This window comes from Sorex fumeus, unplaced genomic scaffold, assembly GCF_029834395.1.
Source record: "Sorex fumeus unplaced genomic scaffold, SorFum_2.1 ptg000028l, whole genome shotgun sequence".
NCBI classification, from domain to species: domain Eukaryota; kingdom Metazoa; phylum Chordata; class Mammalia; order Eulipotyphla; family Soricidae; genus Sorex; species Sorex fumeus.
In genome coordinates, this window is record NW_026606085.1 from 15375734 (window position 1) to 15402235 (window position 26502).

The 26502-nt window shown below is 42.6% G+C and overlaps 2 protein-coding genes across 2 annotated transcripts; one reads left to right on the plus strand and one right to left on the minus strand.

Moving 5' to 3' along the window:
* Nucleotides 1-9851: 9851 nt before the first annotated feature.
* LOC130024357 (olfactory receptor 143-like) lies at nt 9852-10784 on the minus strand. The gene has a single exon (XM_056115080.1). It carries the CDS (start codon nt 10773-10775, stop codon nt 9852-9854), a length of 924 nt encoding a protein of 307 aa, XP_055971055.1. The 5' UTR covers nt 10776-10784.
* A 7368-nt stretch (nt 10785-18152) lies between these two features.
* Nucleotides 18153-19103, plus strand: LOC130024318 (olfactory receptor 8B3). The gene has a single exon (XM_056115036.1). It carries the CDS (start codon nt 18153-18155, stop codon nt 19101-19103), a length of 951 nt encoding a protein of 316 aa, XP_055971011.1.
* The last annotated feature ends 7399 nt before the right edge of the window (nt 19104-26502 follow it).

Here is a 26502-nt window from a genome sequence, read left to right on the forward strand (position 1 = left end):
TTGGAGAGTCTCCCAGTCATTTCCCTTAAGTGTATCATACTGTCCACCTGTTATGAATTGCATTCAGGCCCTAGAGGTTTCTTTTGATCCTTCTGTGTTGAACAGATGGACAGATGACCATTACATTGTTGCTTTGTGGTGACAAGGCTAGAGAGTTATCAGCTGGCCTGGACCAAGGATGACAAAGGTGAAATAAACATGAAGAGTTGGAAGGAAGAGGAGGAATGATGGGGTGAGGAAGAGAGAGAGAGAAAGAAATTGTGTTTTTTAAAACTGAACCTTAGAGGTCATGTATCTTCTGCCATTGTCAACTGAATGAGGGGCCCCAGGTTCTTGTCTGAGTGCAAGGACAGAGCTGTCAACTCTTTATTCAAGTATGGGAGAGACACAGTGTACGTGTGTGTGGATGTTAGAGTTGCCTTCTCTAGAAAGTTCTCTTTTTCTCTCAGTCACATATTTTGCAGTTGTTATAAAGCTAATACTACAAAAAACATCCTGTACAATTACTGGCACTCTGGAGTTGGACCATTTGCATTAATTCTCTTACCTCTTAATTTTCTCCCTTTAGAAAGGGTTTTATTTTTAGAGATACAGGTAGATTTTTTTTAGTGTTAATTTTTGCACATACACCCTTACAGAGTTGTTAAATCAACAAGCTCCCATTTCACAAATGAGGGAATAATGGCTCAAACACGTTTAGCAGTTTCAGTCTTAAAGTAGTTTAGTAAGATGAGTTATTAAAATTTTAATTTTTGTTACACATTTGTATGGCAGTAAAATTGAGTGTAAAGTAAGGTTTTAGTGCAATAAATTTTTGCAAAATGCACATATAGATCTATCAACATCATATGAATTTCTTCCAGTCACTAGCTGGGATTGCCCAATCACAGGTATTTGACTCCTAACACCAAGTGTTAGTGACTTTGCTTTTTTTTTATGTAATAGAAATGTAAAGGATGAACTTCTTTTTTCTTTTTTGGGTCACACCCAGAAGCACTCAGGGGTTACTCCTGGCTCTGCACTAAGAAATTACTCCTGGCAGTGTTCAGGGGACCATTTGGGATACTGGGGATCAAACTGGGGATGACTGCATGCAAGGCAAATGCTCTTCCTGTTGTCCTATCGCTTCAGCCCCAAGGATGCACTTTTTGAATGCTTGGCTCTTTCTGCTCTACACTCAGTCTGCGGCATCTACCATGCCATTAGTTGGCATGGCTATATGGAATTAAAAAAAAATCAGTAAATCCAATTTATTGTTTAGTTTATAGTTGACATGTGAATTCCTTTTCCTCCCCCAGTTTTTGTCTATTATATATGGTGTTGCTGGAAGCGTTCTCAGACTGTCTTTTGGTAAATTGGTACTCATTTTTATGGTGGTTATTCCACCTAGGAATAGAGTTGCTGGATCAAAACATGTTTTTATGTTCAAGTTGTCAAATATCGTCAATTTATTTTTCCCGTCTTCAGCAAGTGGCGTGGTAATACCAGTGGTGACCATGTAAAATTGTACCAGGTTTGTCTTTGTACCTGGGTAATTCCTATGTGAGGAGGTAGCTAGAATTTCCATTTCTTTGCATGAGAATTTTCTGCTTGGTATGAATTAAGAGCACCTTGCAGTTAATGAAGCCATTATTAAAGAGGCAGTGTAGGGAGATGGGTATTTCTACTTGGCTGAGTTGAGGAGATCTCTGGAGGCAAGGTTGGTGCAGGGACAAAGACTCCACTAATCAGAAGGGGCCTGGATGTCACCGGCCTTGGAGACTGGGCACTCTTTAGGCAGAAGAACTTTGCATTTGTCATCCACATCCAGACACTCTGGAAGTGAGACGGGGCACTGTGAACAATCTTACACATGGCGGATGCAAATTAGAACTGTTGTAGGAAATTGACTCAGCAGCTACTCTGAAGGCACTGTCTGATTTTTCTCTCTCTAAGAGCCATCTGGAGGGAGAGCTCAGGCCTCATGTGAGTCATGGAGGACTTGTCTCTCTTTCCTCTCTTCCATTCCCTGGCATCTTCATTCTCCTGGATGCATCCTTGTTTCTCAAGCCTGACTTCCTGGGGTTTCCTTCACATTTTAACGCGGCAGGCAAAGGGGTGCAGAGACCTTCACTGTTCAGTGGCTGAGCATCAGCTGCCCCTGGCTGGGGAGACTAGTTTGGGATTTCATTAAGCAGCCCAGAAGGGGCCAATGACTGTGGGTGGGCAGTTAGCTGCCTCAGACAAGGGGTAGACTGACTCCAGCTCAAGAGGGAGCACTGAAGAAGCGAGTACTTTGTAGGCCTGATTTGCTTCCCTCCCTGTGACAGTGAAGTCTGAAAGCAGACAGAAGGGTCTAGGGGTTTCAGTCAGACTTGCTTTCATTTTGGCACCGAATGATCTCTGAGCATCATGGGGTGTATTCCTGAAGACCCTGGTCACTGCAGGGCCTTAGCATTGCACTGCCAGCCTAGTTGTCTGAGTATCAACAGGAGTGCCCCTCCCGCACCCATTCCGCCTCCTGAGCACAGCTTGAGAACTGCCCAGTGCTCTGGCCCAAAGCGATTGAGTCTTGATGGAGTAACCCAGTGTCTCTGCAGCACTGACTTTTAGGTGTTAAATTAAGGCAAACTGTAGGCAAGGACAAGTGTGTTCTATGTGATTTATTTCCCTTTGCTTCAACTGTTCTTTTTGGGGACGAATTTAGGGACCATGTTCTAGCAAAGAGATTTGGGTTCCAACACATTTTCTTTTGAACTATTGCTGTTAGTGAAGATGAAGGGCTATTTTGATCCTTTTTTCACCTCCCTCCATTTTATTTCCATCCCGTGCACCCTTCCGAGATACCTCCAGAGAGGGGGTAAGAGAATGTCTAGTGATTTTTTTGCATCTTTGTCTTTACCTTTTCTTTCTGTTTTTATAGCTCAGGCATCAAACTTGCAATAGTGTTGAAGTTTGGGGTATTGATGTCCAGAGTTACTATCCACCACCACAGTGCCCCTGACCCTCCTCCCTGAGCATCATGGGATGATCACTCTCCCCACTGTTTGTTGATGGGCAGGTTCGCCTCTGGTGCCTACAGGGACTCACTTTACTACCGCCAGAGAGCCCCAGAATCTCCGGTGATGCCCTGGTGTGATTTCAGCTCTACCTCATCCTTCTTTCCCCAACCCCTTCCAAACTGATATTCTCAGATCTGTAATCCAGTCCCCAGAGTTGATTATCCATCAAAAGTGTCCATAGTTTTGATCTTCCTTTGGCTCCTTATACTTGTTCTCACAAGTTAGATCTCTCAGGAGAGGGAGTGATGCATCCTCTTAAAACCTTATGGTTTTCTGTGCATTTTTAGCATGAAAGATGCTAAGCTATGGTTTTCTTAGACTTTGGGATACTCCTCTGGTGCTGTGGGTGGGTTATTAGAAACTAGGGTTTCTTTTCACCAATTGAGGTGTTTGAGACTTTAAAATTAGAACAACAAAATACAGACAAGAGAAAAACAAACTGAAGTGTATTACTCATGCATTGTGTATACTCGCAGGAGTACTCAGGGAGGGATAACTCAGAGATGTTAGAACATGGCCTTACATAATGTTTTAACAAAGAATAATATGTCTGTGGAGAGGAGACAGACAAAAGAGAAGAGCTTTAAGCTTCTGTATGGTAAATTGTGGAAATTAAATAGAAAGAGGAGACTTAAGGAAGATATAAACAAGTTAGTAAGGTATGTTCTGTGGATTCTACTGTGTATTATTTGGGCTGAGAAATTTATGTCCTTTGTATAAATTTATTTGTATGAATCTCATTCTCCTAAAGAGCCTTGAATATAATCTCAGGGCTAGGATGAAGGAGATGTTACTGGGGCCTGCTCGAGGCAATCGACGATTAACAGGATGATTTGTGATTTTGTTGTGTTGTATAAATTTATGACCTGATATAAGGTAGAGAGGAGGGGAAATAACTTTTCTTATGCCTATTTTTCCTCAGCTGCCATCAACTCAAAATAATGGTTATCTTTGAGAGGGGGGCATCATGAGGTTTTGGGAAATAATAAAACAATGCCAATTTTTAAAGTTAGTGAGACTGCGCAAAATATATAAAATGCAACTCAAATAAGGCCATGAACAGGAAAACTAATGAGATTTGATGACAAAATGGATTAGAGGAAAGAGGAAACATTGTAGAAAATTCTTTGTCTACTTAAGCAATTAGGTGAGTCCGATCAATGCATAATTTGCATTTCATATATACATTTGACACATTTGTGTGCATGTTCTGTATCAAAGAAATTGGAAATATACACTACTTTTTAAAAAAATATTGAATCACTGTGAGGTACAACTACAGACTTACAAACTTTCGTGCTCATGTTTCAGTCATACGATGATCACGCACCCATCCCTCCACCTGTGCACATTTTCCATCACCAATGGTCCCAGCATCCCTCCCACCACACCCACCCTGTCCCCTCCACCCCACCTTGCCTCTGTGGCAGGGCATTCCTTTTTGCTCTCTTTCTCCTTTTGGGTGTTGTGGTTTGCAACAGAGATATTAAGTTGCCATCATGTTTGGTCTATAGTCTAATTTCAGCCCACAGCTTCCACTCCAAGAGGGTCCTCCTAGACCCTTTACTTGGTGTTCCTTTCTCTATCTGATCTGCCTTTCCCCCCAGCATGTGAGGCCAGCTTCTAAGCTGTAGAGTAATCCTCCTGGAACTTATCTCTACTATTCTTGAGTGTTAGTCTCCCGTTTTGTTACTTTATATTCCACAAATGAGTGCAATCTTTTTATGTCTGTCCATCTCTTTATGACTCATTTCACTTAACATGATACTTTCCATGTTGATCCATCTATATGCAAATATCATGACTTCATCTAGAAATATACACTACTTAAGCAATATTAGTTGACTCAAACTTCAAGAACTTTCAATAACTTGCTTATATTAGAAATATATGGGCAATATTCTTTGGTTACTGGGGAACAAAATTAAAACTTAAATGCCAACTCAGGAAACAAAAGTCCTTCATTATTGAAATATTGAATATTGAAAATTCTCCTTAAAGGGTTAGAGATATAGTACAGGGGTTAAAAAGCATGTTCGTCCCTCATTCGATCCCCAGAACCATATATGGTCCCTTAAGCACAACTAGGAGTAAGCCCTGAGCACCACCAGGAGTGATCCCTGAGCTCAGAGCAAGGAGAAAGCCCTGAGAACTGCTGGGTATGGCTGGTGAACAACAAACAAACAACTCTAATTAGATAAAAGAAAAAAATTACAAAATGGACATTTTACACTTATGAATATATGTATGGCGAAGCAGAACAAATCAATACTGTATCTGTAAACAGAACAAGGATAGCGGGTGGATTTTATTTAGTAAAAGGAAATGAAACACTTAATAAATTATCATCTAATTTTATGTATTGAAAGCAAAAATGTGAAAGATTTCATAAAGGAATCTAATGCTATAGAAGGACAATACCATGGTTTTTAGAGAGGAAAAAAAACCAAGGCAAGATATTGTCCAATGCTGACAAACTCTTAGCCTTGGATTACAGAACTGAGATGACCAAGCAAGGCAGTAGGGAGTAGGGGAATAGGAGAAACAGACCAGGAGTAACCTAAGGGTATTGGAGGGGGATCATGGGTAATTTGGTGGTGGTGAAGGCTATACAACATTCTGGTGAAATATTTAAAAGAATTTTTCTTCCTGGTGCCTTTTGTTCTAAAGTATATCAGATAAGACTGGTCCTTTGTGATGTATCTGAGAATTTTGTGAATTTATGAATTTAGATTTTTGTAAAATGATTTTAAGTTGCTTGCTAATACTTTTATAATGAAAAATTTATGTCAAATGTTATAGGGTAGGATTTGAACCTAGGAACCAAATAAACTATGTTATATTCATAGCACTTTCTAGAAATGCCGCTGCAGCAATATTAATATAAACACCCGTCACAGAAACATTAACACATCGACTCCTTCAGTTTCTCAGCTATGTTGGACACTGACCATGTTTCTGGTGTTGGGGAAAAAACAGAAGACAATAATGCAGCCAACATTCTGGTGATTTATTAGGTTGGAATCATTTGTCCACACGAGTTGGGAGTATCACACCTTATCCAATCTACACCACACATCATAAGTGATCCACAGTTCTTGCAATTGGATATATTCAACCTGTTTGGTTTAAATTCTGCTCTTAAATGCATCTCTTTTTGAAAGCTTATATTTCATTAATGTATTGAATATTTTTATATCAGTAGTTATGTAAAATCCATGGGTATAATCATTTAAGGAATCTGAAACAAAGGCAAAATATAAATTGCAAAGAAACTCATACCTTTAAAACCAGCATCGCTGAGTCACTAGCACAACCTGGTGGCTGATTAAGAGAACTTCTTGGTTGCTTATGATGAGAGTCTCTTGGGGCTTCCTGGCGACGCCCTTGCATTGGCCCAGCATTTGTTGCTAAATGCAGGAAGCCAACTCTTGTAGAATTTCCTCAGGAGTTGAGAATGGGCTCTCCAGCAGCCCCAGGTCATGCTCAGAAACCCATTGGAGCTCACTGATCCACTGAACCCTTCTCCCCCTGTTGCTGGCTAGTCTGCTCTGTGGAGGAGGGGGAACCTCTCCCCCAAACCCCCAACCCTTCACTGCCGGTCCACTGGGCTTCTCCCCTATGCTCAGAGCCCTGAGTCCAGCATAGGCCACAGGGCACAGACACTTCTCTGAAGACTGCTACCAGCTCCTGACACAGAATTTCCTTCTCTTGTCCCCCATTTCCCACCTCCCACACACATCTGCTGCTTTCTGGGTACTGGCCACTTTTCACTGCTTGTTTTCTTTTGCTTTTTTTACATATTCAGTAAAAAGATGTTTTGAACCCTCTATGTGGCACTGGGGATACAGCACTGAACTCTGCAGGGAGCATTTATGCCAACAAGTCAACAAATGCTGGTGCCAAGAGAGTATCTCACGGTGAAAGCCCAATGGCTTCATCAGACACTTGGAACCCTGTTCCTTCGGACCTCTTTGGACTCTTGTGTTAAGAGCATCAACTTCACTACTTTTGGCAAACAACTTGATCTTTGTTGAGTTTTAGATGGAATTGTGACTTGATGTAAACCATATCAGCATCAACAGAAGTCTCAGTGAGACACAGAAATATGTATATTCTCCATACCACATCAAAGGTAGACTATACATATATAGTATATATGTATATAATATAGCTCACATTTTAATGTACATGAATGGGGTTCTCAGACCTTTGTGAAGCCCAGATTTTTTCTAAGTCTTGGTCATCTTTCCTTTCTGCCCAGGATTGTCTGCCCTTACTTGCTGTCAGAATAGCATTAGTCTTAATCCAAAGTGTGCTCCTAGAAAGGAGTGTGGAAACTTTGGGGAATACAGAGAGTCGGAGAGGGGTTTCTGGAGGAGTAGTTTGTATAAAATAATTTAAATAAGTAGCTGGATACTCTCAGAGTAGAGGTCTGTAAGGAAGAAAGGTGGGCTGGATGGGGCAATCGCATAGCTATATTCCAGGAGACTTAAGAAAAGTACATAGGTAAGAGATAAAGAAGAGCATAACTTTCCCGAGTATAACTTTATTTGCACCGTTCTGAACTGACATGGTACTAAACAAACACTCAACGCATGCGCATTTAGTGGGATCACTTTGAGTCTTGGGAAGTCACTAATCTTGAGTGGCTCTCAGTGGGGAAAATTCAGCTAGCTGCAACTCACACATACAAATCCCCATAACAGTACATGTTAAGGCTATATTAAAGTGTAGGGCAGCTATCTCAGTAAAAACGTTGACTATGCTGGAACTGTCCACATTAAATTATATTAAAAATATAAAAAGCAAATGGGAGATAACTTAAAGAAGTCATTTCTAAGAATATAATTTAAAAAATCCCTTAAATACTTTAACTTTTAGGCTCCAGAGATAAAAGTTCTATACTCTCTACCTTAAAAAATTAACGTTCAATTGAAATTATTGATTCACACGCGGTTATAAATGCAGGGAGATGCCATGTACTCATGTACAATATTAGGAAATAAAATTTATGAATAGACAAAGCAAAACAAAAGGCCAGAGAATATTTGCAATCGAACCGAAGTTGCTAAGGGGAAGAAGGTGGCAGGGCAGGACAAAGGAAAAGGAGTTTAAGAGAGGGTGGTGAGTGTTCATTTTTATTTTTGTATTTGTAAAGAGAAGAAAAATCAAAGTATTTATCATGGATTTATGGGTAAAATAACTGTGCTGCATAAATGTATATATTGCCAGGCTTCACTTACTGAGGTTGTCTTTAACAATAGACCCCATGTCACTGGTGGTCTCAGTGAGTGTCAGGGTCACGTACCTTGGTGGGAGTGTAATTATTGCCTGTGACGTCCCCACAGCGATTAAATTGACGAATGCCTTACTGTATAAAAAGGTAAAAGGTAAAGGCCCTCCCGTTGTTCATCGATTTGCTCGATCAGGCCCAGTAACGTCTCCATTGGAGACTTTGTTGTTACTGTGTTTGGCATATCGAATACGTCACGGGGAGCTTGCCAGGCTCTGCCGTGTGGGCGAGATACTCTCGGTAGCTTGCCGGGCTCTCCGAGAGGGGTGGAGGAATCGAACTCGGGTTGGCCATGTTAGCTGCGTGCAAGGCAAACGCCCTACCGCTGTGCTATAAGAGGGCAGATCCTAAGAGCATGAATGTTTACATATTTTAGGGGCATCATGTCCTTAAATGTCACACCATGTCCACAACTAAAGTCCCTCTGTCCCTCTATCGTTCGCCATAATACCCTTCTCTTCCACTGCTGCATCCTGCTATATGACTTAGTTCTGTGCTCTGAGGCTAAGGGTTTGATTTGTTTGGACATTGTTTATTCCCTTGCTTGTTTCTTGCTGAGGGAGATCATATGGTATTTCTATTTCCCTTTTTGACTTGTTTTTTATACTCCCTTATTTCCTTTTCAGTTGCATCCTCAGAGACAGATAATGTGGGAAGACACGGGGTGTGGAATTAAGTGAGTTGGTTACAAATCTGGGCTCTGCTCTGAACTCACTGAGCAACTGGAGTCCCATCACTGAGCTGTTCACGCATCTCTAAAATGTGACATTAAACTTATATTAATTAGGCCAGTCTCTTAAAAGTGACAACTCCTGGCAAGCTCTCAGTAAATTCCAAAGTGAAAGTACCAGTTGAAGCATACAGCCCTCTTACTGATGTCCATATCTTGATTAGAAGCTGAACGTTTTCTCTGTTACAAAGGGAAGGTCTCTTTATACATCCATGCAGAGAAACCTTATGTAGAACTTGACCTGACACCTTATTTTGAAACCCAGGATACTCATTAACCTGTGATGTAAATACTGTTGGGCTTGATCCAAATCCACACACAAAAAAAAACCTAGAAAAAAAATAGCAAAAAAAAAAAACCCCAAACATCCCCTCCCCCCAAAAAAAACCCAACCAGACTAAACCAAACAAAAAACTCGGAAATTCTGGATTTTTAAAAGTTTTTTCTTATAAATTGGTAGGAATTCTCAAAATGTTGCAATTTTGGGGCCAAATATAATAATTTCTAGAGATGACATTCCAGGATGGTGTTTGGTGATGGATAAAAAATTTATGGAGGGACCTGAAGTGGGGGGTTGGTCTAAAATGATCAGGAATCAGGCTTCATCCCTGGAGCTCGCAGCTGTGGAGAATCATGAGGTTCTATAATGTGTTTGCATGTGTAAGCAGAACATGCCAACGACTCTCCAGAAAAGAACATTTTGATTGTTTTGGAGAAAATGATGGGGATGGGGTGGGGTGTGGGGAGCACCATAGCTCAAGAGCCTGACAACAGGATTCTTGCCTTAGCTTGCAATTTTCGCCAGGGTTTTCTTCAAAGCAAGCTTGACGTCCTTGTTTCTTAGACTGTAGATGAGAGGATTCAGCATGGGCACCACGTTAGTATAAAACACCGAGAAGAACCTGCCCTGGCTCATGGAACCGTTTGAGGAAGTCTTGAGATGTGTGAACATCCCGGACCCGTAGAAGAGCGCAACGGTGGCTATGTGGGAGCCGCAGGTACTGAAGGCCTTGGACAGGCCCTGGGAGGAGGACATGTGAAGGATATTGGAGAGGATCAGAGCATAAGAGATGAAAATGATGACGCTGGACACGATTACAACGGTGCTCACGAGGACGGAGTCCACCAGCTCGTTGACGTGGGTGCTGCTGCAGGAGAGCTGGAGGAGGGGGAATATGTCACACATGTAATGGTTGATGACGTTCAAATCACAGAAGGACAGTCGGAGCATACCCCCTGTGTGGACCATGGCTCCGGCGAACCCCAGCATATAGGAGCCAAGCATGAGCAGAGAGCAGACCTGTGGGGACATGGTGGTGGTGTACGTGAGGGGCCTACAGATGGCCATGTAGCGGTCATAGGCCATGGCCGTCAACACGTAGCACTCGGTGTGGACGAAGAAGCAGAAAAAAAATAGCTGAGCCATGCACCCGGCGAAGGAGATGATGTTCTTGGCCACAAAGCTCATCAGCATTTTCGGGGTGATGATCAGAGAGTGGCAGAGGTCTATGAAGGATAGGTTGAAGATGAAAAAGTACATGGGGGTGTGGAGGTGCGGATTCAGGCCTATCAGGTTAATGAGGCTGAAATTTCCAACTGCGGTGACCAGGTAGTTCAGTAAGAAGAGGAAGAAGAAGGGCAGCTGGAGCTGGGGCTGATCTGTCAGGCCCGCCAGAATGAACTCGGTTACTGCCGAGCCGTTTGCCATTGCTGTTCTCTGGAGGGGAGCGATCTGGGAGGGCAGAAAGAATGTCATCATCAAGAGCCCCGGCCCTCGGTGGAGAGAGGCCTTGTTCCAGTGGGTGCTCAAGTGTGGCCCTCAGAGCGGCCCTCTGAGCGGAGAGCCAGGACCAGCACTCCCACCTTGTGACTTTCTGCTCTCATCTGCCCATTTCTCTCCTGTTTTCAATCTCAAATGGTAACTCCTTATTTGCCCTGGGCTGACACAGCAAGATTTAGTCTGATCCTGCCTACCCAAAGCCATGTTCTCATTTGAGAGGTAAGGGAGGTACACGCTTGCTTGCTTTGGGTTTGAGCCACACTCAGCGATACTCAGGGCTTACTCCTGGCTCTGCAACTCAGGAATCACTCCTGGTGATGGTCAAGGGACCACATGGGATGCTGGAGATTGAACATAGGTCGGCCAAGTGCCAGGCAAATATCCTATCCAGAGTAATGTACTAATACTATGGCCCAGGAAATAACACATCCAAGAGATTGTTAGGCTTCCTAAAGTCATTCAGTCAAAGAGCAAAGGAGGCAGGTGTTGTGCTCGAGACAGTTCTCAGGGCAGTGCCTGAAGACAGGGACAGTGGTTCCCATGAAGCCTGTGACACTGCTCATTCTTTCCCTGGTTGGTGAAAGTGCTGAGCGTGCCTGCTGTTGTTCTGTATTCACTCCGCTAGCTTCCTCCATCAGATTTTACCTCAAAGCACAACGCGTTAGGGACTAGAGCAATAGTGCAGCAGGTAGAGCACTTGCTTTGTATGTGACCAAACCCAGGTTTGGTCCCCAACATCCCATTTGGTCTTCCCAGCCTGCCTAAGCTCAGAGCAGGAGTAGCTCTGAACACCACTGAATGTGATCCCCAAACCAAGCCCAAATAAAACCCCCAAAGAACGAAACCATTATTAATTTCTTCCCCACCTTTCCACTGGAAACATCAGAACAGTGAAGGAGACTCAGCCTCCCACTTCCTTCTTCCTTGGAGACCTCACTATATTGCCATACCTTAAATAATCCTTTTCCTTCTCGGTCCTGAAGGAGACCAGGGTTCTGATAATACGGGGGCAACACCGCTTCTGTTCATGGATTTGTGTGTCATCGGGGCAAGGCAAGTGCAACAACTTTTATGTCTCCAAACATTCAGCTCGTTAATGCTGTAATTTTTTTCTTACTCTCTGTGGATCTCTGCAACATATTCAGAAGCTTGGAAAAATGGACCTCATTTAAGAGGAAAGTGTGGTTCTACGCCCAAGGGAAGAAATTATTGAGCCTGCATTTATATTCTTTGTCAGTGAGTTACTGGGGATTCTTCTGGGACCCCAGGTTCTCCATGGATCAGATCCTAGGACGAATTCCCAATTCTCCGTGCAGGCCCGGAGTGTCTGCCTTTGTATTCCTCCTTACCCTCTAAAGCTCATCCTCAGTTCTCAAAGGACTGTCTGGAGATAGAGTCATTTTTACGTGATTGATAAGGTGGAAGTGTAGCTTTAATACTGCATCTTTAATTGTATGCCACATCCATTGTGCAGTACCCTAGGGAAGTGTTGAGAGAATGGGCTCTGGAGGCAGACTGATGATGCATGAATTCCAATTCCTCCTCTTCTTACATGTGGGATCTTGGACAAGTTACTTAATCTTTCGGAGTCTTTTTGCTTTATCTAACTTAGGAGTTTAATAATAGCTCCTACTTCCTAAGATCACTTTGAGGATTACATACTTTTTAACCTCCAGAGCCTTTAGAGAGCTTCTTGCCATCTGGTGTGTGTTAAGTATTAGATTTTCTTCCTCTTTATTCTTATTTTTATCTACAGCAAGGATCTCTTTCATAAGTTCAAAATCTGTATCCGACTCTTAATTAGAGATTCCCACTCAAATTAAATTCACCCCCCAGCCCTTGTGGTCCCCAAACCCTTCCTTTTCTTATCATCATTTCCAAAGTTATTTTTTGGCCTTTGAGCTACACCTTGGGGTTTACTCCGGGATCTGCACTCAAGATCACTCCTGGAGGGTGTTGGGGGCCATATGCTCTTCTGGGAATCAAAGATGGGTTGTTGTCCTGCAAGGCAAGTGCCCATAGTGCTGTGTGACACTGTCCTCTATCTAGATTGCTGTGTATAAACATATCACTGGGTGTTTTATTAGCCACTATTCATTAGCATCCTGTCTCTAAAATTTGTGTGTTGATTTTGTTTGTTTTGGGGTCACACCTGGCATTGCTCAGGGCTTCCTCCTGGCTCCGTGCTCAGGAATCACTCCTGGAGGGCTTGGGTGACCATAGAGGGTGCTGGGGTTTGAACCTGGGTTGACTGTGTGCAAAGCAAGTGCCCCTTCTGCTGTACTATCACTCTAGCCCCAAGTTTGCATGCTTTTATCTTCTTTTTTTTTTCTTTTTTATAAATTTATTTATTGAATCACCATGAGAGCAGTTATAAAGCTTTCGGTTTTAAGTCTCCATCATACAATGATGAAACACCCGTCCCTTCACAAGTGCCCATTTCCACCACCAAAAACCCCAGTATACACCACATCCTACACCCTTCCCTACCTGTGGGGCTGATGATTTCCACATTACTCTCTCTCTACATTTATTACATTCAATATTTCGACACCAGACCCACCATTATTATTTGGGATTTTACCCCAACACTCAGATCTGCCAAAAAGGCACTGTAGTACTGTAGCACTGTCCTCCTATTGTTGATCTATTTACTCGAGCAGGCCCAGCAACGCCTCCACTGTGAGACCCGCCGTCACTGTGTCTGGCACATCGCTTTTATCTTCTTAAAATACTAGTTTCTGGCTCATTCTTTTTAATGTTCTGATAAAAAAACATTCTATTATGTAACTTTTTGGCCTTAAGTTTAGAATATTCTAAATTTCCCCAACATTTGGTATTACCATTACCTATCTCAAAGGTGTGGATAGCAAAAACAGTAACAACAAGCCTCACAATTTGTTGTGAGACTTTACTGGCACCCACTCGAGCAAATCGATGAACAACGGGAGGATAGAGCTACAGTGCTACAGTGCTACTAAGTTGTATTGAAACACCATGATTATAAGTAAAAAGTAAAAGTAAAGGCCCTCCCGCTGATCATCGATTTGCTCGAGCGGGCCCAGTAACGTCTCCATTGGAGACTTTGTTGTTACTGTGTTTGGCATATCGAATACGTCATGGGTAGCTTGCCAGGCTCTGCCGTCCAGGCGAGATACTCTCGGTAGCCTGCCGGGCTCTCTGAGAGGGGCGGAGGAATCGAACTCGGGTCGGCCATGTTGGCTGCGTGCAAGGCAAACGCCCTACCCGTTGTGCTAGCGGTAGGGCATTCGCCTCATAAGCGGCCAACATGGCCGACCCGAGTTCGATTCCTCCGCCCCTCTCGGAGAGCCCAGCAAGCTACCGAGAGTATTTGATATGCCAAACACAGTAACAACCAAGTCTCCAATGTAGACGTTACTGGGCCTGCTTGAGCAAATCGACGATCAACGGGAGGGCCCACCATGATTATGGCTCAGAAAAACTGATTTAAATCCAAGCGAGTTGGACTAGAGGTTCCATTTCTTTAAGTACTTTGTTCCAACACACCATGCCCTCTGACTCAGGCTCAGTCTCCCTCTATGATGTCCTAACGCAATAGACACCCACCTAACCACAGCTATGCTATGTAATGTGCATGTCTCCCATTTCCTGGGACTGAGTCAGCAAAACAGAAAAGAACCTTATAAAAAGATAATGTGAGCATTCAACATCTTTTACTTTTCATCCCCGAAACATGTCCCATGAATAAAACATACTTAATTTTATAGCGTGAGCCTACTACATTTTGAATTATTATAGAAGGCAAGCTACCCATGACGTATTTGATACGCCAAACACAGTAACAACAATGTCTCACAATGGAGACGTTACTGGACCCACTTGAGCAAATTGATGAAAAATGGGAGGACAGTGCTACAGTGCTATAGAAGGTTGAGGAAATTTGGGTTGTGAAAATGGAGCACTATTTAGTGGTGATAGGAATATGGATTGTCAATCTTGGCAGTAACTCATTATTTTTCATGGTGGGGCGGTTCCCTACACAGTGCTTTGTGTAGGGGGCTGAGGTGCTTCTTTGGCTCTATAGTGTCAAGGATCACCTGGGCCATGCCAACAGTACTCGGGAGTGCCAGCAATGCACCTGGTTATGCTAGGGGGGCCATGTGGTGATGGAGGATGGAACTGGGGTCAACCATTTGCTGGACAAACACTCTAACCACTGCACTCTCTCTTTGGCCCCTTTGCAGCCACTCTTACAGGATTAATTAAGGGCATCATGTCTCGTGAAAAGAATGGCAGAGTTTATGTATTGCAGGTTTTGTTGTCTCCCAAATGACTCCACTGTAGAAATGGAGAGCAAGTTAGGGATAGCCAGGAGCCAGAGATGTCGTGGAACAGGATGAGTTTGAGTACAGAGAGGGAGTATTTTTTTTTTTGGTTACACCCAGCTTACTCCTGGCTCTGTTGCCAGGGATCATACCCAGTAAGGTGTCCAAGGATTGTGCATGGTGCTGTAGACTGAACCTGGGTTGCCTGTGTGAACGGCAAGTGTCTTACCCATTTCTTGTACAGCGGTGGGAGAGTTCTGTATCCTAATTCTAGTGATGGTTACATGAATCATTCCAAGGGGCAAAGTTGTGAAGATCTTTACCCAAACACAAGTCCATACACACACACACACACACACACACACACACGTCACATACTGCTTGTAAAACTGATGGTAACTGAAGAGCTCTAGTTCAGTTTCTGCCGGTCACAGTGTTATATCCTTGTCGGCTTCCTGCCTTTGCTGTTGTATGATAGTCATTGGGGATATCAATATGGTAGGAAATAGATGGATTTCGAGGGACAATATGCATGATTTTTGTAATTCCTTGTGATTACAGAATTGCATCATAAAATTTTTAGATGCCTTCTTACCAGCGGGTTGGAGTGATAGCACAGCAGGTAGGGCATTTGCCTTGCACGTGGCCGACCCGGGTTCGATTCCTCTGTCCCCCTTGAAGAACCTAGCAAGCTACCAAGAGTATCCTATCTGCACAGCAGAGCCTGGCAAGCTCCCCATGGCGTATTCGATATGCCAAAAACAGTAATAACAAGTCTCACAATGGAGACATTGCTGGTGCCGCTCAAGCAAATCGATGAACAACGGGACGACAGTGCTACTACAGTGCTTCTCACCAGCATAATCATAAACATTAGTACATACCTGGAAATTCTATATTCATATTTTCTTGAAATAGGACTCTATTAACTATTATTTCTTATGTATTTATTTTAATCTATGAAAATAAAAGACGCAGTGAATCAGAAAAACCCAAATTGGGCTTAGAAAGATAGTATAGTAAGGGCTAAGAGTGTTTTCTTGCTCAGTTTACCCCAATTTAATGTCCAGCACCGCATAAGGTCCCCTTAATTACCACCAGGTGTCACTACTGAGACCCCTCAGTATAAACAACCCCCAACCCCTAAGGAAGAAAAGAAAAAAAAAAGAAAAACTTAAGGTAATTAAATGTACATGAAATAATGGATCACATATTATAAATTTATTTTAAATAGTACTGATTTTATTTATAAATATATTTAAGAAATTCGATAGCACAGCGGGTAAGGCTTTTGCCTTGCAAGCAGCCAATATGGCTGGCCCGAGTTCGATTCCTCTGCCCCTCAGAGAGCCCGGCAAGCTACCGAGAGTATCTCGCCCGCACGGCAGAGCCTGGCAAGCTCCCCATGATGTAATCAATATGCCAAACACAGTAACAACAAATCTCACGATGGAGATGTTACTGGGCCCGCTCGAACAAATCGATGAATAACGGGACTGTGACTGTGACAAATCTTGCATGATAAATCTTATAAATCATACAAATTTTTATTAACAATCTATAATGTCAGTACAAAAGGATCCTTTTGTTTATTTCTTTAGAATTTCAAAAGCAGTAATTATTTCAGGGGAATTAAAGAAAAATTAATAAACACAATATTCCTAAGTCTGTGAATTTAAGTCCTTAAAATGAATGTACTATGTGGAACTTTAATTAGCATAATTTCATAACAGTAAATTGTTTGCATCTCTGTAAGGGACAACAGATGATTTTTTTTCTCCTATGCCTCAGGGAATGTGTACTCTCTGGTGGGAAATTAACACTTACTGTTGCCATCAGGGTGTTCCACAAACACGAACTTCCTTCCTGCATTACTTTTTGTGATAGGAATGTCCTCCAAGGACATTGATGTTTGGATTTATAACCAGGGTCGAGCATATTTTAAGCCTTAAGCAAGTCATGCCATATGCGTTTGGTAAGTTGACTTGCGTCTGCTACTTACATTTTCACTTCTTACTCTATTAGAAAATTTATAACTAGAACTTTGACCCCCATCTGGAATGAGTCGTGGGATGCCCAGACCGAGTTCTGAGCTCTGACTCTTTCGCCAAGAGAAGCAGCAGATTCTGTGGTCACAGCTAGTCAGCGTTGGTATCTCCGCCGTCAACTCTTCTTCCAGAGCCGTGTGGGGAAAACCAGCATAAAGGGTCAGCACAAATTCCTCTTATGACGAGAGTAAGTCGGTCACATTTCTAGGGTTCTTGCCCTTTTCCTGTTGTTGGGCCCTGCTCTATCTTTGTTAGCTGAAGGCCCACTCTGGCAGCTCCAGGAGCCACGCCCAGCAGACAGCGACACTGAGGAAGATGAGAAACCTTTCCTAAAGACATTTAATATGGCTATAGTCTTGTATTTCTCCACTTGCCCATCTTCCCCCAAGCTTTACAGCCAGCTTAGACAGCCCCAGAACTAACTTTTCTCTTGCCTGCTCTCCTACAACCCCAGAGAAGCACCTTCACTGTCTTTCCTGAGTTCTCAGGAACAGAGGGAAGAATGAATCACAGCTCTGGGGCAGGTAGTGAGTGGAGTCTTGGACATTCTGCCACCCCAGAGACATTCTGTCTGTCTGGTTGACTGTGACAGGACCTGAGGTATCTGGTAGGGAAATGGAAACACGAATAGGGACTAGGAAGTGAAGAAACAGAGAAACAGGTGGTGGTGGTGGGGGTGGGGGGGGGGGCGGCATGAGGAAGAAGACCTTGCTCCCATTGCTCACCAGCAAGTGAGCTTATCCCTTCCTTGGAGCAAAGACAGGAATAGTTGTTTGTCACAGGCAAAAAATAGTTGTTTAACTGCTGAGGGAAGGCTGTGGTAGCACAGCCTGCCTGACTCGACACTTGCTTGACTTCCGCCTGTCCGAATTTCCCTTTCTTGACAGTGAGTCCTTGTGGGGGAGACTTTGTTAATGGTATTGTCCTCTCTTCTCACAGACTTCCCCAAGATGACAGTGATGCGTCAGAATGATTCCTTAGTGACGGAATTCCTGCTTGCTGGATTAACAGACCGCCCAGAGCTCCAGCAACCCCTCTTTGTTCTGTTTCTAGTGATGTACATTGTCACCATGGTGGGCAACATTGGCTTGATCATCCTTATCAGTCTCAACTCCCACCTCCACACCCCCATGTACTACTTCCTTTTTAACCTTTCCTTCATCGACCTCTGTTACTCTTCAGTTTTCACCCCTAAGATGCTGGTGAACTTTGTGTCAAGGAGGAACGTCATCTCCTATGCTGGGTGCATGGCTCAACTGTTTTTCTTTCTTTTTTTTGTCATCTCTGAGTGCTACATGTTGACCTCCATGGCCTATGACCGCTACGTGGCCATTTGCAACCCGCTGCTGTATAAAGTCACCATGTCGCCTCAGGTTTGCTCTTTGATAAGCTTTGCTGCATATTCCATGGGGTTTGCAGGGGCCGCCGCCCACACAGGGTGCATGCTCAGGCTGACCTTCTGCAATGCTAACGTCATCAACCATTACTTCTGTGACATCCTCCCACTCCTTCAGCTCTCTTGCACCAGCACTTATGTCAATGATGTAGTCGTTCTCATCGTGGTGGGTATTAATATCACAGTGCCCAGTGTTACCATCCTAATTTCTTACGTCTTCATCCTAAGCAACATTCTTCAGATCAAATCTACTCAAGGGAGGTCCAAAGCATTCAGTACCTGTAGCTCCCACATCGTTGCCATTTCTCTTTTCTTTGGATCAGCAGCTTTTATGTACCTTAAATATTCTTCTCCTGGGTCTATGGAACAAGGAAAAGTTTCTTCTGTTTTCTATACTAATGTGGGGCCCATGCTCAATCCCCTGATCTACAGTTTGAGGAACAAGGATGTCAAAGTTGCACTGGGGAAAGTCTTGAATCAAATCCAGAGGAAAAACAGGTTCTAATTAGAATGCATTAGAAAGGAGACATTTTTTTTCCTCTTACATTTTTATGAAGGTGGACTTTGCCCATAATTCTGTTAATTCTAACAATTGTGATAATAGACTTGCCTTTTTATTTCACTTCTAGCTGGTCATGTCTCATTTTTGCCTCTTTATCTCCTTCCCTTGCACAAGTGTTTTGTTTAATATTTTTGCATCTCATTTTGTTATTGTTTTGTTTTATTGACCACACTCTGCAATGCTGAGGGGTTACTTCTGGCTCTGCACTCAGGAGTCATTTCAGGCATTGCTTGGGGGAGCCTATGGAAAGCCGGGGATCAAACCCATGCAGGCAAGTGGCCTACTCACTGTGCTATATTTCTGGCCCATTGTTTTATTTTTTAAACAAAACTAATAGTGGGGGTCAGAGAGATCGTACAGTGGGTAAGGCATTTGCTTTGCATGTGGCTAGCCCAGGTTTGACCCCTGTCTTCCTGTATGGTCCCTAGAGCACTTCCAGGAATGATTCCTGAGTGCAGCACCAAGAGTAACCCCTGTATCACCAGGTGTGACCCCCAAACCCAAACCAAAACTAAACAAACAAAAAAGCAAAAACCTAATGGCTTGTTTATAAAAGGAACATACTCACACTGACTTTTTCCAAAATATTTTCATACTCCTTGTCCCTGGGGTATTTCAAATTTGGACAAAATCTAGTGAGTTTTATAAGTTACCTAAAATTGAGATTCTCTCTTGCTAATCTGGATTCAAATGTGCCAAATACTATGGAAGAATTCTCTTCTTAACCATATTGTTATATATGTTATATTGTTATATCAGAGAACTCTTATCATTGCAAATTATGGATGCAGTTTAGACAGACTATGATTCCCTTGGTCTTGTCCTCTTGTTCTTCATTTAAAAAAAATAACTCTCCATTTTACCATTCTGATTCTTCTTATTCTTTTTGAGATTAGCAAAATTTGTATACTATGCTACCAGCTTTGGGAACCTTTGTTAGTCCATTACATTTCATCTGAAGAGACTACACATATATAACTACACTGTTTATTGCCAACATAGCATTAAGAGAATATATTATGTATGTAGTAATTCATAATGTGTCTCAGGATGACACGTAATGCAGTTTATGATTTATTCTAAAATTTATTTTATAAAATGGCACAGAATATTTTGAAAAAGAAATAATCTTACTGCAAATCTCATTGATCCTATTAAGGAGAATATTTCACATAATTAGGAAAGCAATTTTGGGGGAGGTGTTTTGGTTTCAAGAGCTACTCCTGTCTCCATGCTTGAGGGCTGCTCCTAGCAGTGCCTGTGGGACCATCTGGTGCTGGGTTTTGAACCTGAGCTGCATGCAGAAAAAATATTCTAAGCATTGTTGTACTTACCCAATGAGATTTATCATTGAAAGATATATGTGAATGATAGTAAGTTATATTCCAAGCAACATATTATGAACTTACTGAAGCCTTGTTTCATTAATAAGGTGATCAGTACACTATCCTATATGCTATTTTAAAAATATTTCTGTACTTCACAATTGCTTTCTCCTTCAGTATATTTATAATATCAAATATAGCAGATCGATAAATATCTGTTGAATTAGATTATCTATTATACTATAATAAAATACAGTAATTCACAACAACAATAAATCAAAGATAACCTTCAAGTGTACTTTCTTTGTGTGCATGGGGGTGACATTAAGGAGAGACCTCACAATTCCTTTGGAAGATTCTATTGTGGGGAGCATGATAAAGACTTAAGAGCTGCCAGTTAACTTTTTAAAAGTCTATTAGATACTGTGTTATCAGTTTATTTTTGGAACCAGAAACAAACGCATCACTTGCCATAAAAATGATGGGAATATATATTTACAATGTCTTTGTTTTGTGAGGTTCTCAGAGTAAAATCTTTATTCATCTCTACTCATTTGGTTTAGCCAAAGATGCTTTCTAAAGGCTGCCTCTGAGTTTGGAGCAAAGGCTCAAATATCTGTGCAGGTTTTATATTTTGAAAAAGCTTAAGAAAAGCTTGGGATAGATTTTTCTTTTTTCTTTTTGGATCCCACCTGGCAATGCACAGGGGTTACTCCTGGCTCTGCACTAAGGAATTACCCTGGCAGTGCTCAGGGGACCATATGGGATGCTGGGAATCAAACCCAGGTCTTTTGCAAGGCAAACACCCTACCCACTGTGCTATTGCTCCAGCTCCGGGATAGATTTGTAATGACCGAGAACTCTATTTCTGGCTAAAGTTAATTTTTCTGCATTTATTATGTAGCGCTTAACTGTACCCAGTCACTTTCTCCCTCAATAAAGACTTCAGTAAGTTCACAACATGTTGCTTGGAATATAACTCACTATCAGTGCAAAAAGAAAAGGGGGGAAGGAATGTGAGACCCAAAAGCAGGCTCCTCAGCAGCCATAAGGAGCTGCAGCTAACTTTAAGTCTCAAATAAGCCTCAGTTTCTGTTTCCCAGGAACAGGACTTGCAGTTTCTTGTGGACTCCACTCCCAGTTGAGTAGTTTGCCAAGGCAGTTGGGTCTGGCCGGTCATGAAGGGTCACTGTACCCTCCTTAGAAACTGTTACTAACTATTGCCTAATTGCTGACCACCATTGTAATGGGGCTGATGCTAAAAATAGACAAGTCTATAAATTGCTTCATAATTCTGCTTCATAATTCTGAACCCTATATAAATCGCTTGTGATTTGGAGTCGGGGTCCTTGTCAAGATTCCACTGCATTGGATGAGACTTGGACCCTAGCTCAAGGTAGCAATAAAGTTCCTTTGCTTTTTCATTATCATGTGTAGAACTGAGTCTCTTCACGATTGGGGATCTGAAACTTAGGTGCAACAATAAGAATCCAAGACCCAGCATTGATGTTGGTTTTTCTCTTCCACATCCATTAAAAGTGCCAGGCTCAATTGCTTAAAACTGTCTGCTGTGAATTTTTTTTACCGAAACACATCTTTAAGAAACTTCTCATGTCTCATAAAAAGGTATAAACTAGCATGGCAGTGCAGCCTTGGTATTTAACGAGAGCTAAGTAGGAGCTGAAGGTAACCTTGTGGGGTGGATATAAGTATCACATTCCATCATTGCCCGGGCAGATGAGTAGCCAGATGCCCAGAGCAGGGCCAGGCAGCAACAAACAAAGAGCAACTGACTCCTTTGTTTGATCAACCTGGCAGGAATGATTAATGAAAAAAAATTTTTTTACACACAAGGGATGTCTAAACAAAAATTATTGAAAATTCAAGCATTGTGTTTTGAAAATGAAAGAACTTAAAATAGAAGTTTTTTTTTTTTCCAAGATGTGCATTTTGGTGATATCTTTTGGAAACCGGAAGCCTATCTGTAAAAGAATTTTAGTGACGTTGATACCTTTGTGAACTTCTATATATTCTGTATAAAAACAATTTTAATTGAGCACAGTTTGTTTTGTTCATATGGAAATCCCAGGTGAATTGTGCTTAAGGCTCAGAGCCTGGAGAATGGTTTAGAGACCAGCTCTCAAGAGGGCCCATGGGGACTGGGCCTGCCTGCAGGAAAAATGCCTTTGGGTCCCTGTCCCAGGGTCCCCGTCCCAGCCATTGCTCACCGCAGGCCTAGCCAACCGAGTGAGGCCTTTAAGTCTGCGTTTCAACAGCCCAACAAAAAAGCGCCTCAGCACTTGGCCACCAGTCACCATGGCTGTGTGCAAAGAGGAACAGTGGCAAGAGGCCCAGAGGGGTTGCTCAAGGAGTATCTGTTGCTCATGGGCAAGGAGTGAGGAGCTGAGCACCATGGCCTGTGGTGGTAGTAGCTTGGCAGGAGTTTCTAAATCTGCTCCAGACAGATGCTCCAAGTCTCCATGTGCCCATTTTAGATTCTCCTGCCCAGACATTTCCAGCCACTGTGTCCTGTGAGTGGGATAGAAAACAGCTGCAGGGGGACTGCCCTATGCAGAATGTTCTGGAAATTATCTGTTTTCTGGGTGGGGGAGGGTTTAGATTCCAATAACCTAGTTCAGTAGGGTCCAGATGGAAGTTGGTGAATAGCATAGTTAGCTTTGTTAGAAAATTAGTTCAGAGGAATTCTAGAGCACTTACTCTTGGGTGAGTCTTTATTGATTGCGCCTTTGAATATTTCTGTTTTTTTTTTCACTGCTTCCCTCATTCTAGGACTCCAGTTGCATAATCAGTTATTAGAGTCTTGTTTTATTTTATTTTATTTTTTGGGGGGTGGCATACCTATCAGTGCTTGGAGTCTATTCCTGACTCTGATTTAGTGAGGGGGACTTGTGCCTGATGGTGCTTGGGGAAGTCTGTGACACGGGGGTCGATCTCGGGTCTCCAGCCTGCTTGTGTCACTTTCAGCTCACCGAACTGTCTCTTGGCTCTCCGGTGAATGGCTCAGGGTCGATGCTGTCTCCCTCCGCCCCCTCTGTAGCCCTTGATTCTTCATAATTCATCGTGGATAGATCTCTTGCTTTTTTTAAGTTCACATGTTCTGTCTTCTGCATGATGTGATATAATGCTAATCTCAATCACTTTATCTTTTATATAAGCTTTTTATTTATTTACTTATTTGTTTGTTTGTTTGTTTTTTGGGAAGCACAAGGCTGTGCTTAGGGTTTACTCCTGGCTCTATGCTCAGGGATCACTCCTGGCTCTGCCCTTAGGGATCACTCCTGGCTCTGCCTTCAGGGATCACTCCTGGCTCTGCTCAGGGATCACTCATGATTTTGCTCTTAGAGATCACTCCTGGCTCTATGCTCAGGAATCACTCCTGGCTCTGTTCTCAGGGAACATTCCCGGTGGGGTTCAGGGGGCCGTATGTGGTGCTTGGAATAGAACTGGGGTCAGCTGAATGCATGGCAAACATGTTTCCTTCATGCTAGTTGTCTAGTCTGAGCTATTTATTTTAAAATTAGCAGAGACAAACCAATCTTGGAACCCAGCGGCTTCTAGCAGAAATGCTTCTGGACTGTGAATTAAGTTATGGTTCCGTGCCACCCAGGGTGGGAAAGGGCATTGTCCCTTCTGCCTTTTCCCCTCATTGGCGGCATGGTGACTGCCGTCTTTCAGAGTCTATTGGACAGAGAGGTACGAGCCTGCAGTGATGGGACCTGTGAGGCCTCATGACATTGGGGGTGGAACTGGCCCTTCTCCCCACCCTGACGAGACCCCAAGTTGCGCCCACGAACAGCTTCTTTGGCTCCTGAATGGCCATGATCCCAGAGGCACACAAAACAATCTCTGAACCCAGCGACTTCTGGCAGAAATCCCTCCAGGATTAATTACTAAAATATCAGAAATCCAAAATCACATGGCTGCTGTTGCAACATCATATGCTCTTCATTATCAGCAATAGAAAACAAGTATTTAATGATGCCTTTTCGGCAGGTCTGATTGCTGGGGGAAAATTCCAAATAATAATGGTGGGTCTTCTGTCAAAAAATTGAATGTAATCAAAGTAGAGAGAGAGTAAAGTGGAAATCATCTGCCACACAGGCGGGGGAAGAGTGGGATGAGAGGTATACTGGGGTTCTTAGGTGGTGGAAAATGTGCACTGGTGAAGGGATAGGTGTTTGATCATTGTATGACTGAGCTTTAAATCTGAAAGCTTTGTAACTGTTCTCAAGGTGATTTAATTAAAAAAAAAATAAAATTAGCAGAAAGATTATGAAGCTGCTATCGTCCCATATATTCTATAAACTATTCCTATTATTATTAACATGATATATTTGTCACGGCTAATGAACCAATACAGCTACATTATTAAAATTCATGTTTTATATTTTCATAGTTTTAACCTAATGTCTTTTTTTTAATACCTCAGTATATTGGGCTGGAGTGATAGCACAGCGGGTAGGGTGTTTGCCTTGCAAGTGGCCAACAAGGCTGACCCAATTTTGATTCCTCTGCACCTCTCTGAGAGCCTGGCAAGCTACCGAGAGTATTTCGCCCGCACGGCAAAGCCTGGCAAGCTCCTCGTGACGTATTCGATATGCCAAACACAGTAACAAGTGTCACAATGGAGACGTTACTGGGTCTGCTCAAGCAAATCGATGAACAACGGGAGGACAGTGACAGTGACAGTGACACTATATTATTCAGGCTACCATATTACATTGATACAGTAGCAAAGCATGATTCATGAAATGTTAGACTTCATTTGAATTAAAACTTAGGATCTGTAGAAAGAGTTTAAGAAAATGAAAAGTAAGCCAAAGAATGGAAAACACTCATTTGTAAAGGACTCATGTCTTTAGACAAAGCACATACAAAGAATTTAAAAAATAATAAAAGAAAACTCTAAAATGAGCCAAAAATATGAACATATATCTCAAAAATACATGCAGATGGAAAATTAGCATTTTCAAATATGCTTAATGTCATTGTGTTAAAGAAAATTTCTAAGAAGAAAAACATACTGTACCAACCCTATTATAACTGAAATTGGAGAAAAATATCAATACTGATGAGGATGTTGGTAGAAACGTGATAGGATGCAGCCACTTTGGAAGAGAGTTTGACATTTCTTATAAAGATAAAAATACTCATCTTTCCCGCACCCCATGCGCCTCTTCTTCCCGCCACCCCGGACTCTCTCCGGACCCCCTCCGCTGGGCAACCAGAGGACACTTTGGGGAACACCTGCCTGAGCGCCACCGGACTCCCCATCCACCTCTTTGGGTGCTCCATTCTAGGTTCCTGGGAGGGAGTGTCCCTGGAACCAGCTGGGGACCCGGCCACTACGTAGGGGTTGTGGCCTCCCCCAAAGTGGGCGTGGCTTTCTCCGGGTTGGGTGGCCGCAGTTATATTTCCCATTCCCAGCACTCTGAACTTTCATCCCACCCTTTGTCACCTAATACTGATGAAAAATTTCTGACCACCTCTACTACAATACAACAATATTCCACTTACCTACTCCAATTCTAACAAAAGACCCCTACGAAAGAAGCTGTACAAGCCCAATAAGAGCTTAAAGAGCACCTCCTCCAAAGCTTCACTCAATGCCCATTATAAGCCAAAGAATAATGCCTGACTGAGAGGCAGGTCAGACTCTAGAAAGGGAGAAGGGTGACTACCATTGACCGACCTCATCCAGAATTCTTTTTTTTTTTTTTTTTTTTTTTATATAATTTATTTATTTATTGAATCACTGTGGGAAAAGTTACAGAGCTTTCGGGTTTAGGTCTCAGTCATGTAGATACCGAACACATTTCCCTTTACCAATACTCATTTTTAACCCCGAACCCCAATAGACCCCCACCTCCCACCCCTCCCAATTCTTGTGAGGCAGATGAGTTCTAGTTAATACTCTATCTACTTTGACTATATAGATTATTTCGATAGAAGATGCACAACTATTGTTTAGAGCTTACGACCCACACCCCCCCCCC

Coding starts and splice junctions, on each gene's coding strand:
- LOC130024318 (XM_056115036.1), top strand. CDS start 18,153: ATGACAGTGATGCGTCAGAATGATTCCTTAGTGACGGAATTCCTGCTT.
- LOC130024357 (XM_056115080.1), bottom strand. CDS start 10,775: ATGGCAAACGGCTCGGCAGTAACCGAGTTCATTCTGGCGGGCCTGACA.